The sequence below is a fragment of the Bos mutus genome, chromosome 12 (genome assembly GCF_027580195.1).
Source record: "Bos mutus isolate GX-2022 chromosome 12, NWIPB_WYAK_1.1, whole genome shotgun sequence".
Lineage (NCBI taxonomy): Eukaryota > Metazoa > Chordata > Mammalia > Artiodactyla > Bovidae > Bos > Bos mutus.
This window is the reverse complement of record NC_091628.1, coordinates 11,556,423-11,574,630: the sequence shown is the minus strand read 5'-3', so window position 1 is coordinate 11,574,630 and position 18,208 is coordinate 11,556,423. Positions and strand designations below refer to the sequence as shown.

Below are 18,208 nucleotides of genomic sequence, written 5' to 3'. Positions count from 1 at the left end.
TCCTCAAATTAAAATTTCCCACCAACCATATGCCAGAATTTCCCTTCAGAGTGCAGAATGAGCTTCAAAGTAACACTTTCTCTCACTAATCATCCCACTGACTAGTGCAACGTGGCAGCACCCAGAGTCCCCATTAGAAGTCAAGAGGTATGTTATTTCCACTTGAACACCACCTGGATGGAAACATATTGAAAGAAACCAAGAGGGGGAAAAAAGGAAGGCTTCCAAAAGACAGACTCCAGTTCAAACTTTATTTGCATACAAAAATATATTATAATGGGGAAAGCATATTACTGTTTCCAACTATATATAATTAATTACAAATATTTTCATAAAAGCATTTTAAATTACAGAGAAGCTATGTTTTAAGAGGAAATACAACATTAGCATGAGTCATCTGCTCTAATACGCTGCAAGCAGGTAAACAAAGTCAGTCTCTAACCTGCCCAGAGATGAGCCCAAAGGTGTTTTTAGGACGAGCCTGGTGGTGGGTGAGCAACATCTCTGCCCCCTCCAGCAGCATATTCTGTAGCTGATTTCATCAGGTCCTCTGAGCTTTCTGAAACTTCTCCCTTAGGATGGAAGGACCCAAAACTTCTTGTTTCACATGCCTGTCAATAGGAGACAGAGAAGGTGATCCACTCGCAAAAGCTGACAATTCCTATGCTTAACCATGTGCTTCCCAGGCAGCACAAGTGGGAAAGAACCCGCCTGCCAATGCAGGAGACTAAGAGATACAGGTTCGATTCCTGGGTCGGGAAGGTCCCCTGGAGGAGGGCATGGCAACCCATGCCAGTATTCTTGCCTGGAGAATCCCATGGACAAAGGAGCCTGGTGGGCTACGGTCCGTAAGATCGAAAAGAGTTAGACACGACTGAAGCGACTTAGCTCACATGCTTAACCGGAGCACACCTCCCAGACAGGCATCCAAGCACCAAACTTAATGGCAGGCTTCCCCTGTAATGTACGTCTGAAGAACTGGTATGACTGGGCAGCCTGCTGCAATTTTCATGACGCCAACAAGCACGTTCCACGGGTCTAACACAAAATGTGTTGCAATTACAATCATCTCTGTCAAAACAGACCTTGGTCTTCTGATGGAGGATGGTATGGGTGATAACGTCTTCTAGTACACAGAAATTGCAGAAGAACTTTCCACCTAATAGTAGGTAGGTCTGTCTGAAACCTTGTTTAAGAACAGAATTCTTTTTAAGTAACCAGGTTTGGATCTATTTTTTCAGATCCTATCCAGCTATTTAGTATAGCACAGCATAAGATATGGAAAACTGACTCTTTCATTGTAAAATGGAAGGGGCTAAGATGAAATTCTCCAGGGCTGCTCTGTGACTGAACAAGGCCCCCCAAGGGTAAGTTGTGGAAAGTGTCATCCAGGAAACTCCAGCTGACCCTTCTGGCGCTTGTGAGCCTGTTCTTTGGAAGTGGAATGTGTGGATTGATTCTCGGGGTCCTTTCTTCCAGGCACCCCCATGGCAATTATGATCTGATACCTTCAGTTCTCAAAAATTTTGGTCACAGAGAATGGGGTGCCATTAGCGTAACTGACAAATGGGAAACGGGGTACCAAATACCTGATCCAGGTCTTTCAGTAACTGGTGTAGGTCTTTGGTTATAAGATCTCCCCAAGCCAATTTTCTCTTTGGGAACCCAACCCTCTGGAAGTCAGATCAAACCCCTGGCTCTAACTTGTGAAGTTTTCTCCGACCCCTGAGATTGAACCCTCTGGTTTGTCAGTATAATGCTGTTCAGTCGTGAGGTTGTGTCTGACTCTTTGCGACCCCATGGACTGTAGCCCACCAGGCTCCTTTTCCTCCACTCTCTCCCTTAGTTTGCTCAAATTAATGTCCACTGTGTCAGTAATGCTATCTAACTATCTCACTCTCTTCTCCTTTTGCCTTCAATCTTTCCCAGCATCAGGGGCTTTTCCGATGAGTCAGCTCTATTAATCAGTATAATACTCAGTGGTCAATAAGCTGATTTCTTTTCTGAAAAAGCCTGGCAGGCCACCATGCTGGGAAGGCTCCAACCTCACTCTAACTACTACTTTACTCTCCACTTCTCAAACAAAATGCCATTGTTTGTTGGGGGCCAAGTTCTCACTGGTTGCAAAGGCAGTCAACTTCAATGCCAGCTTATCCTCAGGATTTCTTTCTGAGCCACTAGGGTCCTGTTTCTGAACCTAAAAACACCTTATGATATAACTTCCTGCCACAGACAAGCTGGTAAACATCACTGAACTTTATCAGAGGTGCTGGTTGGTTTTGTTTTGTTTTTTAAACTACCAGGCATGTACTCACTTGCTAAGGTTCTGTCCAGATCAGCAATAAAGTCTTCTAGCTCTTTCGTATCTCCAAGTTTGGCTGAAAAGCAAGAGTTCAGGTTCAGTTTCTATATTCAAGACAGCTGATGAATCTGATTTTTCCAGAATTATATGACCCTCATCTCTCTGTCTTCTGAGATTTTATTAAATAGTGTCCTGTACAAACCCTAAGTGGTTGCTCCAAAGTTTACTTACAAGCAACTCAGAAGCTTTTTCTGAAGATTAGCCTAAATGTTTCTTTCTGAGTTTTGTAGTTCATCATCCCCCCATCCCCCACCCATATCCCAGCAGCCTAGAAGAAGTATCTCTCTTCGCTACTTTAAAAGCTGGGAGGTGGAGGCTTCCCTGCAGTCCAGTGGTTAAGAATCCGCCTCCCACTGCAGGGGACAAGTGCATCCCTGGTCCACAAAGATCCCACGTGCCGCGGAGCAAAGAAGCCTGTGTGCCACAGCCACTGAGCCTGGGCTCTGGTGCCTATGAACCAGAACTACTGAGCCCGCGTCCCTAGAGCCCCTGCTCCACAACAGGAGAAGCCCCTACAACGAGAAGCCCCTGCACCACGACTGGAGAGTGAGCCCCTGCTCACCACGCCGAGAGAAAGCCTGTGCGCAGCAGCGAAGACCCAGCACAGCCATAAATAAATAAAATCGAGAAGCAAACAAACAAGTTGGAAGGTACAGTGAGACAGGGACAGGGAAGGAAGATTGAAAGTTTTAACTCTCTGATTGTGTAGAATTTGAGTTAGCAGCCAAAATATTCGGGAAGCAATGCAGTGTGTGGAATGCACACCCAGAGTCCCTACTTCCTGCTCAACTTCTCTGACGCAGTCTTGTTCACACTATCACTCCAGGGCAATACTTCAGCCCACGTGGTGCCCCCAGGATGGAATTCACTAAGCGCTACTGTTCCTTGTCAAAAGGGTACAGGGAAGGCGACAGGGGGCTCCTGGGTCTGGGCGGCCTTGTGCCATGCAGGTGCCAACACAGGGTAACAAGGCCCCACCGTGATCTTGTTCCATCCACATCCTAAGACTTGTCCTTCTTTCTGCGTGTCTTGCTTTCTCCTCTAGAGCTCATTGTTCATGCCTTCTCTGGATGCACGTCTTTATTAATCAGACCCCTCAGTAGCACATGCTCGAGCTTAGTCGCCTCCGATTCTTTGCGATCCCACGGACTGAGCCCACCAGACTCCTACAGCCAAAGGACTTCCCAGGCAAGAATACTGGGGTGGGTTGCCATTTCCTGATCCAGGGAATTTTCCTGACCCAGGGATCAAACCCACATCTCTTGTGTCTCCTGCCTTGGCAGGCGGATTCTTTACCACTGCACCACCTAGGAAGCTGGCTACAAATAACTCACTGTTTTTAGCTTTTAAAGTCAATTTGCCACTAGGGCTTTTTTCCCCCTCTTTAATTTCTACCTCTAGAGGATCAGGTAGCAAATCTGGGCTTGTTTTAAGCCACTTTCTAGACTGTTCTGTCTCTCTCAATTCAACAGATCTATTACAGACGGAGGGCTGGACAATGGCGGAATTCCCAGGGGCTGCTGGCTTTGCTATGTGGGGAGGAGAACTTTAAAAGGTCTCTTTTGAAAAAGGGCGAAATTCTGCCTTCCTGCCTGAGTGAGAAAATGATGAAATCTTCATATTTCTTTTTAACTATGTTCCATTTTTATTGCATTCTGCAACTATTTTCAGTGAGTGTAACATTTCTTAAGGGGAAAAAAAACTCCTTTTGTTTTCAAAGGGCACTTGCCCAATAGAACATTCAGCTCTCTGGCTGGAGACAATTTACTTAGCTCCAAAATATAAGAAACTGCTCATGCATCTTTAAAAACTTTTTTGTCTATTAATATCGCAGTAGAGGCAGGCTGAAGCTGCTATTTTGAATTATGTTAGATCATCACTTGTTTCATAATGATGACCCCATTTAATTGCTAAATTGGTCATCTGAGAGCATTCTTTAAAGAGTTAATGCAATTAAAAAAAAAAAGAACTCAACTTTCTGCAAATCCTAACTGCTGAGTTTTACATTCTAGAACCAGCCAGTCTAGGAGAGCACTATCATTTAGCACCGAATTGATAACAACACACAAGAGAAAACAACGTCTGCAGTCTACACATTTTCTTTCTCCCTTCTCTACATCGTTTCCCGGAATAAAAAAGTGCAAGTGTTAGTGGCTCAGTCGTGTCCAACTCCTCGCAACCCCATGGACTGCAGCCCGCCAGGCTCGCCTGTCCATGGGATTCTCCAGGCAAGAATTCTGGAGTGGGGAGCCATTCCCTTGTCTAGAGGATCTTCCTGACCCCAGGGACTGAAACGGGATCTTCCTGCATTTCGGGTGGATTCTGTAACATCTGAGCCATCCATCCCCTGCCACCCACCAGTTACCTGATTTCACTTTCATGCTGATCAAAATTCTGAGAAATAACAAAATCTACTCTACACTGTACTGTACAAAGACACTGCTGCTGCTGCTGCTAAGTCACTTCAGTCGTGTCCGACTCTGTGCGACCCCAGGTATGAAGATACTAGTCTTCTCTATTTGTTTTGCACATTTGGGAAAGACTGGTTAGGGGTAAGGCAGAAGAGAGAAGAGGCTGAGGAGTAGAGGGAATAAGGAAGCCAAAAAACTCACATTCCAACTAGTAGACTTACCTTTCCGAGCAGGAGCAGAAGAACAGAGCAGAGCTGGAGTGCTGTCTGTTGGAGAATTCAATTTTTCATCACTGAAGCTGAAGCTGTTCCTATAAAGCGATTCAGCACCTTTCAGGAAAGAAAACATAACTCATTAGAAATGGTTTATCAGTCTCCTAGTCTATTGATAACCAACAGTGTTTCTCCAAAGGGAGCAAAGTTATAAAAAAAAAAATTTGATTTCCAGATTTTATATTTGTTGTTGTTTAGTTGCTAAGTCATATCCGACTCTTTGTGATCCCATGGACTGCAGCATGCCAGGCTTTCCTGTTCCTCACTATCTCCTGAAGTTTGCCCAAGTTCACGCCCATTTTATATTTATGCTCCTAAATTTGAGACAGGAGAGTATGCCTGTGTATGTGTGAGTGTGTGTCTCCAATCAGGCACACCAAAGGTCCTTGCTTCCCTAAAAAAAGAAGGGTCAACAGGACCATCATGACCAGACCAGCCTCCTTTGCAACACATGGGTGCCCACTGCCCAGGTGTCTGACAGCTAAGCCAACGTTTGGCCGATGGAGGCCAGGGGCGGGGGGCGGGGGTGGCTTGGGATGTGAGACATAAGGAACCATCTTTCCTGAAAAATGTCCCTTCAGCCCTCTGAACCCCCTAAAATACAAAGTTAAGGTTGGATCCCACTACTTAATAATCCTCCCTGTCTGCTCACGAGAGAGTCTTTGGCATGGTCTTTCCTGAGCTCCTGTATTCTGGGGATAAGCTAGAAGGTCAAAGACAAAGATTTCTTCTCCTGGAGGCTGTAGATTACAAACACGTTGGGTGACTGGGTGGCTCCATTGTCCTGCTCCTGAAAACAAGAGCGAGGCAAGGTACCAGAAGCAAAGCTGAGCTGAGCATCTAGGAAATCATCTCAGCTACCAAGTATTTGGGAGCCTTGGAACAAGACAATGTCTCTGGGCCCTTGCTTGTGTGTGTGTGTGTGCTTGATCACTCAGTCGAGTCCAACTCTTTGCGACCCCATGGGCTGTAGCCTCCTCTGTTCATGGGATTCTTCAGGCAAGAATACTGGAGTGGGTTGCCATTTCCTTTTGGGGGTGGGGGTGGGTTTGCTTACAGAATGGACTTGAAAGATGACTCAGTCCACCTTCCCATTATACAGATGGGCCTTTGCTTACCCATCTGTAAAATGGGAAGGTGGACTGAATGATCCTTAAAGTCCCTTCCAGCTCTGAAGTTCTGAGATCCTACTTCTGAGTCCTGCCAAGGGAAAGGAAACCAACCCCAACCAGCCCAGTCCTATGGTGGTGACACAGAAAGGGCGCTCGCTGCTGGCTGAGCTGTACCAACTCAAAGACTCAGAGGCAGAGCCGGCGGTGGAAGCAGGATGTGGCCTCTGAGGTCACAGACGAACAGCCTTCCTGGTTAAAACAAAACACAAAGCCTGGCACGAGGGTAGCACAGACGTGCTCTGGGAAGGCTGCTCAGGTGCAAGAGGGCAGCTGAACCACAATGGCCGGGCCGGGCTCCCTCTCCTCCTTGGGATGCACCTGGTTTCATCCAATCGCCTCCAGCTCAGGAGGAGGCAAAACCATCTTTCTTTGCTCCTCTTAACTCAAAAGGAACAGGACTCAGTGACAAGAGACAACCAGAATAAAAGACAGCTTTCAGAAACAGAAGGTTCTGGCCCCAAGAGAATTCCTCTTCATCCCTAAAGAAGGCACCTCACAGGTCCCCCATGGCCCCGAGGAGGTGGTCCCAGGCCGTCTTGTCTTCCTGGCCAACACACCCATCACGTTCAGTTTTCCAAACACATACAACCCTCGCGGTTGATCCTTCCTTCTTAGGTCCAGTCCGGGCCACCTAAAAGGACCACAATCCTTTTTCAGGGCTTTGATGATGAACACCTACTGAGATCTGAAACTCTGAATGTTAGGCTTACATTTCCGCAAAAATGTATTTCCCAGAATAGTGGTCCTTTGAGAAGAACTGCATGGTCCCTGGACCCTGAGACACACCGAGCCCCTTGGAGGGTCCTCTGATGAAACTCCAACGTGCCTGAGATGTCTTGTGATAAACAAGCCGGCTTAGCCCTATTTGGCGGTTTCACGTGCCCACGGGACACTGTTTTGGTGGCACCTCTGTTATTATCTCCCGGGACACTTGTACTCGGTGAACTCAAAGTGGGAAGCCCTCGCGCTGGCTTGTCAGCTGAGCCCCACTCTGGAGCGATGCGGGTTTTCTCAAGTGAAGGCCTTTCCCCCCGACACACGGGAGAGCAGTCATGCTCACTGCAGACCCACCACGTCATCTTACCACCTGTCACCTCGTAAGAGGCAAGGGAATCGCCATAAATAGAACCCAAGAGACTTGTGGGGAAAAGGCGAAACGAGCCTGAGGGGCAGGAAAACCACAGACAGCCCAAGGCAGGCAGGCCTCGAGCCCGGACCCGGGAGCTAGGAGGAAGGCATGCAGGTCTCTGCCACAGTGCATTTGGCTGCAAAGGGCCCCGTGAGCATCGCCCCATTCCCGGGCCCCGCAGGCGGCACCCTGGCCTCCACCTCTCAGGGGCGGTTGGCCCCACCACCGTCACCACCCTGCCTCCCCGGCATTCCTGCACCCCGTCCTGCACCCAGGCCCTGGTTCTGGGCCTCACTTCTGTCCTGCCCCAACTCCCCAGAAATTTTACATCGACGTATACTTACCCCTTGGGGACGGGGAAACACACACACACACACACACAATTTGTTTGCTTCACACACCAAGTAGACCAAGTGCTATTGAGTTTGGGAGAAAGTAATGAACTAGACATGGAGATGGTCCCCGCAAAATGGTAGGGAACAGGAATCCGGTGGGGATTCACGACTCCTCATGTAACTCGGTTGCTCTAGGGGACCCTGCAGAGTCACACTGCACCAGGACATCACCACAGCTCACGGCTCACCCTTTAGAGCCTGGGGCTTAAATTCCTTTTTGTATTAAATTCCTTTAATTATTTTATTAAGTAATTATTTAATTACTAAATATTTTAATTTTAATTAATATTAATTAATAATATTTATTATTATAAGTAATTGATATTAATATTTTAATTATTAAATATTTATATTATATTATACATTGTAATTTATATTATATTATATTAATTGAGAACATTTATTATTATAATTAATTGATGTTAATTAATATTTTAATTATTAAATATTTAATAATTATTTAAAATATTAAATAATTATTAAATTATTTTATTAAATTCCTTTAATTATTAAATTCCTTTAAGTATTTTCCTCAACCTCAGGAAATGTATATAGACAAGCTGACTGCTCCTTGACTGGCAGATTCAGCTGCAAACTACTGAGCCAACCTTTCAAATAATCAGGAGTTGCCTCTAACTGATAATGAGCTCAGGCTACTCTCACAATGAGACGGAGGGGGGAAAAAAATCCTAGTTGCTGTCCCCCTAGAGCTGTGTGGCACCGAGGCCGTGTGATGCTGTGCGAGTCACTTCGTCTCGGAGCTTCAGTTTCTTTTAAGAAAGGGGGATAAGAAACCCAGGCGCTCCATGTGCTGCCTATGGTTTTCAGGCTTTATTTTTTCAACAAACTGGAGGAAGGCATGCTCAGAAGAAAGGCCACCACAGGGAATAATAAGACTCCAGATTCTGGGGCCAAGCTTCTTCCTCTTCTTTAGAGAGTAGCAAAACTCTTAAGAAAAAAATTTATCTTCAGAGGCGCCTTAGAACAAACCTCCCAAGAACAATCCCACCAACACAGAAGTAATCCAACCTCTCTCAACCCTTTATCCAATAAAGTTTCATTCCACAGTGAATAAGATTGCATGCTAGGTGTAAATTAAAAGGGAAGCAAAGCTTGCCTTCCTGTTCTTTTCACTCCCCTAGAACTCGATTTCTTGCAAAATAACAGCCAGTTAGTCTGACAAGTGACAGCAATGTGTTGCTGGCTGATAGCATAGTAATGTATTATTGCCTGCCCAGTATCAGTCACTGCCATTAACAAGGGCTCAAGGGACATATAGCAGTGATGATCTGGGGACCCCTGGCAGGTGGCAAAGCTAGATATTGCAGGGCCTTACAATATCTACCGCCATCAGCTCCGCAGTCCCATCAGAAATGTCCTTGGCAAGTCGAACTGGCTCACTGAAGCCAGGAACCTCAAATTCAGGGAGCAAGTTTGCTAAGACATCATCAAAAGAAATGTGAGCATATTAAATATTCGAACATCTTAACCATAGGAGCGCCCACAAAGCTTGGAAAACTTGGCTATAAAAACAAAGACTTGTTTAAAAGGTAGACGTGTTGTTTTCATTTGGGGGTGGGGAGAAAGGTAATTTGGGGGTTGGCACCAGCGTGTGTTACTCCAGAGGGAAGGAAAACCACAGACAGTAACCGTGGCCCGGAGCTCCTGTAAATATAGAACAATCCCACATGTTTCAGGCAAGCAAACCATAGTAATTAACTGAGAAAAAGAAAGCCTTGGACCTGTTTCCCTTTCGCCACAGGGAATGGTTTGTGCGGGGTGGGGAGGGGGTCAGCTCTCCCGCTCAACATCTACATTCCAACAGCTACACTGATAGAATAAGAAAGCATTTCTCAATCTCACCACTATTATTTCAGCTTCTCTTCTGGGGCTGCTCGGTCCCTCTATATGCCTTCAGGTGTCCACCAGTGATGGGGCTTCCCTGGTGGCTCAGCGGTAAAGATTATGCTTGCAACGCAGGAGCCACTGGAGACCCAGGTTCCGATCCCTGGGTCGGGAAGATCCCCTGGAGGAGGGCACAGCAACTCACTCCAGTATTCCTGCCTGGAGAATCCTACAGACAGAGGAGCCTGGCGAGCCACAGTCCATAAGGTCACAAAGAGTCAGACACAACTGAAGCGACTTAGCACACACATGCATACACGTCTACCAGTGACACTTGTTCACACCAGGACACCCTGAGGGCTCCGAACCCCTCATTCCCTCTCGGCTTGAACAAGTTCAAGTCCTGGCCTCAGTGGCTCTTACGTCAGATCAGCTAGTAGGCTACCTGTCACATGTGCCCCCCAGGTCCTCTCTCCCAGGGTCAAGCTAGAACAGTCGAGGCAAAGAAATACAGACGATCTAGGTCTTGCACAAGCTGCTGCTGCTGCTAAGTCCCTTCAGTCCTGTCCGACTCTGTGCAACCCCATAGACGGCAGCCCACCAGGCTCCCCCATCCCTGGGACTCTCCAGGCAAGAACACTGGAGTGGGTTGCCACTTCCTTCTCCAAAGCATGAAAGTGAAAAGTGGAAGGAAAGTCACTCAATCGTGTCTGACTCTTCTCGACCCCATGGACTGCAGCCCACCAGGCTCCTCCGCCCATGGGATTTTCCAGGCAAGAGTCCTGGAGTGGGGTGCCATCGCCTTCTCTGTTGCACCAGCTAGAGAAGCCAGTTCCTCTTTCCCTCCAATGGCCCAACAGAATCATAAAAGCCCCAGCATGCAGAGTAGACCTTGGACCTTTTCTGTTAAGAAGCAAAAAACTTCCCCCCTCAAAGGAAAAAGGAACCTCCAATCCATCAAAGATGTGAGTTCACATCACCTTTTAAAGTGCCAGTTAATATTGGAAACTTCCTGTAAAATCAATCTGTGGAATCATAAATTAACACTTTGGTTAAAATTTAGTATATGATGAGTTAAAATGTTATTGAACACATTTGAGAAGTCACGATGTATACATACAGTGCTGAAAATACTGAAAGAACAACAGGGTTTTCGAGCTAAGTTCAAATCAAAGATGTTCACCATGCCTGCAGCATGTCTGAGGATCAGGCTTGAACCTCACTGCCCCGGCTCCTAACCGAGCTGCCTTCCACTGCTAAAGCTGAAACTGCTCTCACGAAAATGCCTGGTGTTGACTGTTGGAACCAAAATCTAGAAGAAAAGTACAATTCTCATCAAGCCCGATTTGAATCGCTCCTAACGTGAAGTTGCCTTGCCACTGTTATATTGGCCCTCTTCAAGTCTTAGGAGGATTCCCTGTAAGTAGAAACAGGAAGACATATTTCCTTATTAAACATCCGCTCTTCTCTCCAATGGAAGTAACTTGCTTCTCTGGTTAAAAGAAGGAATGTCTAGTTTTTCTCCTTTGGATGCTAGCAACCAATTTTTTAATTGAAATGTAGTTGATTTACAATATTGTATTAGTTTCAAGTATACAGCAAAATTATTCAGATACACATATATATCCTTTTTTTTATTCTTTTCCATTATAGGTTATTACAAGATATGGAATATAGTTCCCTGTGCTACACAATAAATCCTGCTGTTTCTCTGTTTCATATATGGTAGTATGTATCTGTTAATCCCATACTCCTAATTTATCCTTCTCCCTGCTCCCCCCGCCCTCAGTAACCTTGTTTCCTATGTCCATAAGAGCCTGTTTCTGTTCTGTATATAAGTTCATTGGTATTATACTTTTAGATCCCACATATATGTGATATCATAGAACATTTGTCTTTCCCTCTAAATTTTTTTAAGAGAAAAAGAAAGGTTCTTCAAAAAAGCAGGAATGCAGTGGGTAGTCTTCAGAGTGATGGAGTTGTAAAATGCAGAGCGAAAAACCAAAGTCCCAAAGGTTCAGAGCTTCGTGGGAGCTTCATAATAACATGTTCATGCAAAACATTGGCCCAAATGTATCTGGCCCATGTGACACACCATGGCATGTGCATTTTATTGTTCTCTTAAAAACATCAAACAGGGCAAATATTTTCTTTCTAATCCTGAGCTTATGGATGTTTCTAGTGAGTGAAAGTCGCTCAGTCACGTCGACTCTTTGCGACTCCATGGACTATACAGTCCATGGAACTCTCCAGGCCAGAATTCTGGAGTGGGTAGCATTTTCATTCTCCAGGGGATCTTCCCAACCCAGGGATCGAACCCAGGTCTCCCACATTGCAGGCGGATTCTTTACCAACTGAGCCACAAGGGAAGCCCAAGAATACTGGAGTGGGCGGCTAACAGCATCATTAAATAGAATCCTTTCCATTTCACAGCTAGAGAAACTGAGGCCCACTCCTCATGCAGGGCCCCAACAGAGCTCAGCCTTGGCTCCATGGACCCGGCGAGGGGGCCACGGCCTTGAAGAGACACCTTCAAACATGACCATGATTGACAAACAGGCACGTGATCCCTGTCCAAGTCTATCCAGGAGGGCCTGGTTTCCATACCAGCCAGCCATCCACGGTGACAGACAAAACCTTAGAGACTGTCCAAGTGGTTCCACTATTTAATCAGAAAAAAAGGAGACAATAGGGCCTGCATTGCTGGACTGTGGTAGGGAACGTGGGAGATAGCACATTTAAGGCTAAGCAAAGAGCTTGCTAATCGTGGACTAATAGATAATAACAGTAATCACAGAAAAGGCTTGGCAAAAGAGAGCTGCTCTTACTTCCATCATCCTAGGGTGTCTCCTTTTTGCTGGGGAGATCCTACATTTCAGTAGGACCCACCTCTCTCAAATACTCTCTTCCACAGAAAAGCACTGAACAGATAAATGAGTATAACAAATGTCTGTGATCCACTCTTGGCGGCAATTAAGACACGTATTATGCATCCTCAAGAAATGACTATTTAGATACACAGCGCTTCTGCCAAGACTATTTCTAACCAGCCTCGTGAGGGCCAAACTACACATTTATAGGAAAGACTAATGTCATCCAAGCCTTCTTCATACCCTCCCGTTTACTTCTCTAACCACCAAACCAAGGGTTAGTTTAGCAGTTAACAACAAAGGCAGAAAACACAGTCCACACACCCTAAGAAAAACTACAGACCATTCCAAACAATCTCCCCTGAAGCTGTGAAGAATGTGTTTCGAGTGCCTTTTCTTTGAGGCCCCCCCGAAAACGGATCCCAGATCTGAAATCCTACCCAGGGGGAGTTGCAATCACCCATGAATGAGTGAGCTCAGGCCCTATTCTAGCCAAGTGCAGCTGTGGTTTAGAATGGAGCTGTTCTTTGCAAGAGAGCAGCCCTGAACACACTGTGCCAGCTTTCTTTCCCACGGGGGAGAGAATTTGTACTTGATGAATGTGCCCCAGTAGAAGGAGACACATTTAAGTTTGGCTACATACATTGAGACAAATTTCAAAATTTTCTCGACTTCCCTTTGAAATTGAAAATAAGCGGTCTGGTCATTAGCAACAAAGTCCAAACATACAGAATGGAAAATTAACAGCAGATGATTCCATTCCCTTTCACCTCAAAAGCTGCAATTAGATCTAACCCTTGGGCAGGGCTGCCAAGGCAAGTCAAGCTGGAACTCTTAAGTTTCTGACTCCAGGCCTGAACTGGATGGCCAGTGCTCTTTATTCCTTTTCAGGAGGACAGCTCATGTGTAAGTCCAAGACTGTATCTTTGCCTGTAACAAGGAGAAGCTTCAGATGGCAAAAGAAGGGAATCACAAGGAAAGCTCATTGTTTTTACTTCCAGAGTAAAGGGCAGCAAAGGGAGTGACATTTTGGCAAGTAACCCATCTAGGGAATGAAACCTCAAGAATTATCCAGTAGTGTTCAAAATTCACTTTGAAAAATAGTAAGTCATGCGGGTTGGGAAAAACGACAGTCACAGAAGATTGAAAAGTCACCCAGTTTGCTGTTTGATCCTACAGGACATTTGAGGTCCTGGAAAAAGTGGCCTTTCTTTATAACAAGGTGATTTAGGGCAGCCTGGGGGGTGGTCTCCACCATGAAACAGTAAGCAGGAAGCAGCTCTGCGTCCATCTGCTCTCTACCGGCACCCACCCACCCACTCACGCCGCCGCCCCCGCCCCAGCCCTCTCCCACCCTATCCCCTCTTCCTCCCCACCCCCAGCCCCAGACTGGGTACCGGGGTGGGGCCGGGAGTCTGAGCCAGCAGTTCACGTCATGGACCTGCCTGAAGGATGAGGGACACTCTCTAAATACTTGGACTTAGCAGTGCTAGGATTCTTTCAAAACTTCGGACAGTGTAATACCAAGTTCGGCGGGCTCAGGGCCAGGAGAAAGTGCAAGAAGCGTTTCAAACACCCCAAGAACGGGAGCTTAAGAAACCTTTCCTGGTTTCACCAATATGTCCATCCTGCGCCCTCTCGGGGGCCCTGGACCCCACGCCTGTGGCGCTTTCTCCACATCCTCTGAAGATGCCGCTGAAAGCGGCAAGGAGCGGGGAGAGGGCGCCCTGGGGAGGCCCTCCTGGGTCCTGACACCTGCCGGCGGGCGGCGTGGAGCCCAGCCTGCCTTCGGGAGACCGCCCTCCGGGGTCTGGTCCCTGCCGGCCGTGCGGCCCCAGAGACTCCCAGAGTCCTAGAGACGGCGCTGGGCTTCGGGGCTCGCTCGGCCGGGCCCCCAGCCCGCGGTTTTCCCGATGAGCACGCGGAGCCCCGAGCCCCGGGCGCTCCCCCGCGGGCCGGGTGCCCGGAGTGCCCGGGGCGCGACAGCTTCCGCGGCGGCGCCACACTCACTCTCGGAGTCGCTGAAGCCGCTGCTGTCGCTGACGCTGGCGCTGCTGCGCCGCTTCATGCGCTCCAGGTGCTCCTCGTAGCGGAAGTGGCGCTCGTGGAAGGGCGACGCGAAGTCGGCCAGCACCGCATCGAACTCGCACAGCGCGTCCGTCAGGTCCCCCGCGTCGGCAGAGTCCAAGGCCGGGGCTGCGCAGAGGCGGAGGGCGCGGGTGAGGGCGGGAGCCGGGCCACGGTCGGGTCCCGCGTCCCGCCGGCGCCCGCGGGGTACCCGAGGGTCGCCAGACCACGTGGACTGCGCTCCGGCCGGGGTCGGGCGGGGTGGGGCAGCCCGCGATCGCCGCCGGCCGCTGGCTGTTATCGTTCAAGACTCCACCGCCCCCTGAAATGCGCGCTAGCATCGCGCCCATTTTAGAGATAAAGAAACTGAGCCTCCACCCGGGGGAGTTGCAAGTCAAAGGTCACGCCGCTAAGCCGCAAGGCCGAGCTCTTTCGGGTGGTGGACGGATCCCCACGCTCGCGGCCCCGGGGGCGGCGGGAGGACTGAGTCAGGATGCGCCCGTGACGTGTCCCCCAGCCGGGCGGGGGCAGAGGGGAGGCAGGCGGAGGGATGGAGAGAGACTACGCGGGACCCTGCTTCTTTCGCCCCCAGCCCCCTGCAAGTAAGTGAAGTCGCTCAGTCGTGTCCTACTCTTTGCGACCCCGTGGACTGTAGCCTACCAGGCTTCTCTGTCCATGGGATTCTCCAGGCAAGAATACTGGAGTGGGTTACCATTTCCTTCTCCAATGCCCGGGTTTAAGGAGACCCACCCCCCACCCCCACCCCTCGCCACTCACCTGCGGCCGCGGCGGCCGCGGGGCTGCCCTGCGCGGCGGGCGGCTTCATGGGGCTCCGCCGGCGCGTGTCGCTGAGGGGCCGGAATCCTGCGAGGTCTGGGCGCTGGGGTCGTGCAGACGTGCGTGCTGCTCGCGCCGTCCCCTCTCCGGGCAGCGTCCCGCTCAGTCTGCTCCCTCGTCCGGCAGTGCTCCAGCCGCGCCGCTGCCGGCACCGCGCGCCCGCCCGCCCTTTCCCGGGTCTCCTCCGCCCGCGCGCCCCGAAGTCTTATAGCCGCGGGCGGGGGCGGGCTGGGGCGGGGCCGCGGGAGCCGGGCCGCCGGGTCTGTCCCCGCCGCCGCGCCTCGGACGCCTCCGTCCCCACCCCGGGCACCGGGCACCGCCCTCGCCACGCGCGCGCCGGGGAACCGCGGTGACGCCCAGTCGCCCGAGCCCGGGTTACAGCCCCAAATATTTACCCGCCGCTTACCCCGCGCGCCCTGACGACGGGCCCCCACGGACGTGGCTTTGGCGACACCACCAGAATCCCCAAGACTTTGCGGCTGTGCCTCCCTGCCGGTGCCCTTAAGCTCCTCCAGCCTCCGTTTCCTCATCTGTGAAAGGGAAATGCCTAGCCCTCCGGCTTTGTTGCGAAGAATAAAGCAGCCAGGAGCCGTGGGAGACCCTGACCCACGTGGGAACCGCAGGGGTCCCTCCCGCGCGTTCCCTCGCCATTGCTCCCAAGGCCCGTGAGGACTTCGGGTGCACGGAGTGCTGAGGGCAAGGGGGCAGAAGTCGGTAGAGTCCACGGTTTTACAGTTGTTCCCATCTCGGCGCCCGGGGCCTGACTACATACAGTCCTGGGTCTTCGTGGTAGGATTTTGTTCAGGGAAGAAATTACTACGTGGATGCAGCACTAAGCCGGTCCCTCTCAGGGTCCACACTGAGCCACCCCACCCAGCCGCCTGGCAGGGGACCAGTCCTGACCCTAAAAGCCCTACACGGTGCGCTGCCCCGAGGCTTCAGCCCCTTGGCACAGGTGGCTTCTTAAATGTAAAGCAACTGAGTTGTGTTTTTTGCTCAGTTGTGTCTGACTCTTTGAGACCCCCATGTAGCCCGCCAGGCTCCTTTGTCCATGGAATTTTCCAGGCAAGAATACTGGAGAGGGTGGCTATGCCCTCTTCCGGGGGATCTTCGGCATCCAGGGATCCAACCCAGGGCTCCTGCCGTGTCTTCTGCATTGCAGGCAGATTCTGTATTGCTGAGCCACCAGGAAAGCCCATAGGTAACTAAAACAGAATAGAATAAGGTGAGCAATTCAGTACCCCAGTTGCTCGGGACATCTATCAAGTGCTTAAGAGCCATCCTCACTCAAAGTCCTATTGGACGGTGCTGCCAGGGTGTCTGCCGGCAAACCAGCCTCGGAGGGAAGGGAGGTGTCTTACTCCAGTTGTCAAAGGTCTCCTTGGGCAGGTCTTGGCGTGCACCCTTTTCAGGCCCACAGCAGCCTTGAGAGGTAGAATTACTGCTTCTGTTTACACGTGAGGAAACTGAGGCACAGAGAGCTTAAATAGCATGCTAGTCACCTAGTGATGGAAAGGCAGGTCTGTCTGGTTTCAGAGCTGCTCAGGGCTTCTAGTAAAGTAGAGAATGGAGCAAACAGGAGGAAGAGGCTCCAGTTAAGGGGGCAATTAGCCCAGGTTCTTGATGCAACGAGGCAAAGCGTACACATCCTTTTTTCTTCCTTTTGCCACTTTCGTTGCTTTTTAAAAATCTCTTTCCCTCTCTCATACTCTTTGACTTGCTGTGGTACCCACAGAGGGGTGCCCTGGGATAAAGGAGCAGTCGCCCACCTGGGAGCTGAGGCAAAGAGGGCTGCCTTACAAATGCAGCAGCCCGCTCTTTCTTTGGCTTGGCTGGGAAGCAGAGCAGTGGACATCCCAGCCCAGCTCTTGCACGACGGCTGGGAAGTCAGGTCCTCTGGGTTGAAGAAACAGTTTAGCTAATCTTCAGAGAACCTTGTTGTTATTCAGTTGCTCAGTCATGTCCACTCTTTGTGATCCCACAGACTGCAGCACACCAGGCTTCCCTGTCCTTTACTATCTCCCGGAGCTTGCTCAAATTCACGTCCCTTGAGTCGGTGATGCCATGCAACCATCTCATCCTCTGCTGCCCCCTTCTTCTGCCATCAATCTTTCCCATCATCAGGATCTTTTCCAACGAGTTGGCTCTTCACATCAGGTGGCCAAAGTACTGGAGCTTCAGCATTAGTCCTTTCGATCAATATTCAGGGTTGATTTCCTTTAGGATTGACTGGTTTGATTTCCTTTCAGTCCATGAGCCCACAGAACACTTTTTAGTGGCTATGCCAATTTACTAAGACAGTGACATGAGGATCACCTTACCTCTACCAGGAGAAGTTGGTTGGTTGGTTGGTGTCTTCTGCACCCTACTGTAAGGGAACTCCCTCGCCCAAGCTCTGGGGAGATGGATGGGCAGGGGTCTCAACTCAAAGTGTCACCTCCTCTAGGAAGGTGTCACTTCCGTTCTGGAGAACTACTGCTCCCTCTCTTTCCTAATTAGAAATGTAATAGCACTGTGTACCCACCACTGAAAATGAGCACATGTTAACGTTTGTCATTTTTGCTTCAGATTTTTTGATGTGTAACTTATATACAATGAAGTATGCAAATCTTGAGTGCCCAGTTTGGTAAATTCCTGCCTATATGTGTGCTCAGTCCATGCTCGGCCCCTCAGTTGTGTCTGACTCTTGCGACCCCATGGACTGTAGCCCACCAGGCTCCTCTGTCCATGGGGTTTTCCAGGCATGCATACTGGAATGGGTTGCCATTTCCTTCTCCAGGGGATCTTCCCGATCCAGGGATCAAACCTGTGTCTCGTGCATCTCCTGCTTTGGCAAGTGGATTCAGCA

General features: G+C 49.5%; 1 protein-coding gene across 2 annotated transcripts; it reads right to left on the bottom strand.

Moving 5' to 3' along the window:
• Window positions 1-237: 237 nt before the first annotated feature.
• On the bottom strand, window positions 238-15,905 carry RGCC (regulator of cell cycle). Of its 2 annotated transcripts, XM_070380244.1 has the most exons (5): window positions 15,301-15,479; window positions 14,467-14,652; window positions 4,995-5,102; window positions 2,316-2,378; window positions 238-611 (listed from the first exon to the last, which is right to left on the bottom strand). In XM_070380244.1, exons 1-5 carry the CDS (start codon window positions 15,347-15,349, stop codon window positions 604-606), a joined length of 414 nt encoding a protein of 137 aa, XP_070236345.1. In that variant the 5' UTR covers window positions 15,350-15,479; the 3' UTR covers window positions 238-603. The 2 variants fall into 2 exon arrangements, 1 of the variants encoding a protein (XP_070236345.1); XR_011466272.1 differs by lacking the exon at window positions 238-611 and having other exon boundaries at window positions 2,337-2,378; window positions 15,301-15,905.
• Between the last annotated feature and the right edge of the window lie 2,303 nt (window positions 15,906-18,208).

Coding starts and splice junctions, on each gene's coding strand:
- RGCC (XM_070380244.1), bottom strand. CDS start 15,349: ATGAAGCCGCCCGCCGCGCAGGGCAGCCCCGCGGCCGCCGCGGCCGCA. Junction 14,653..15,300: donor CGCGGCCGCCGCGGCCGCAG/GTGAGTGGCGAG, acceptor GCCTCTGCGCAG/CCCCGGCCTTGGACTCTGCC. Junction 5,103..14,466: donor CGGCTTCAGCGACTCCGAGA/GTGAGTGTGGCG, acceptor CTTTCCTGAAAG/GTGCTGAATCGCTTTATAGG.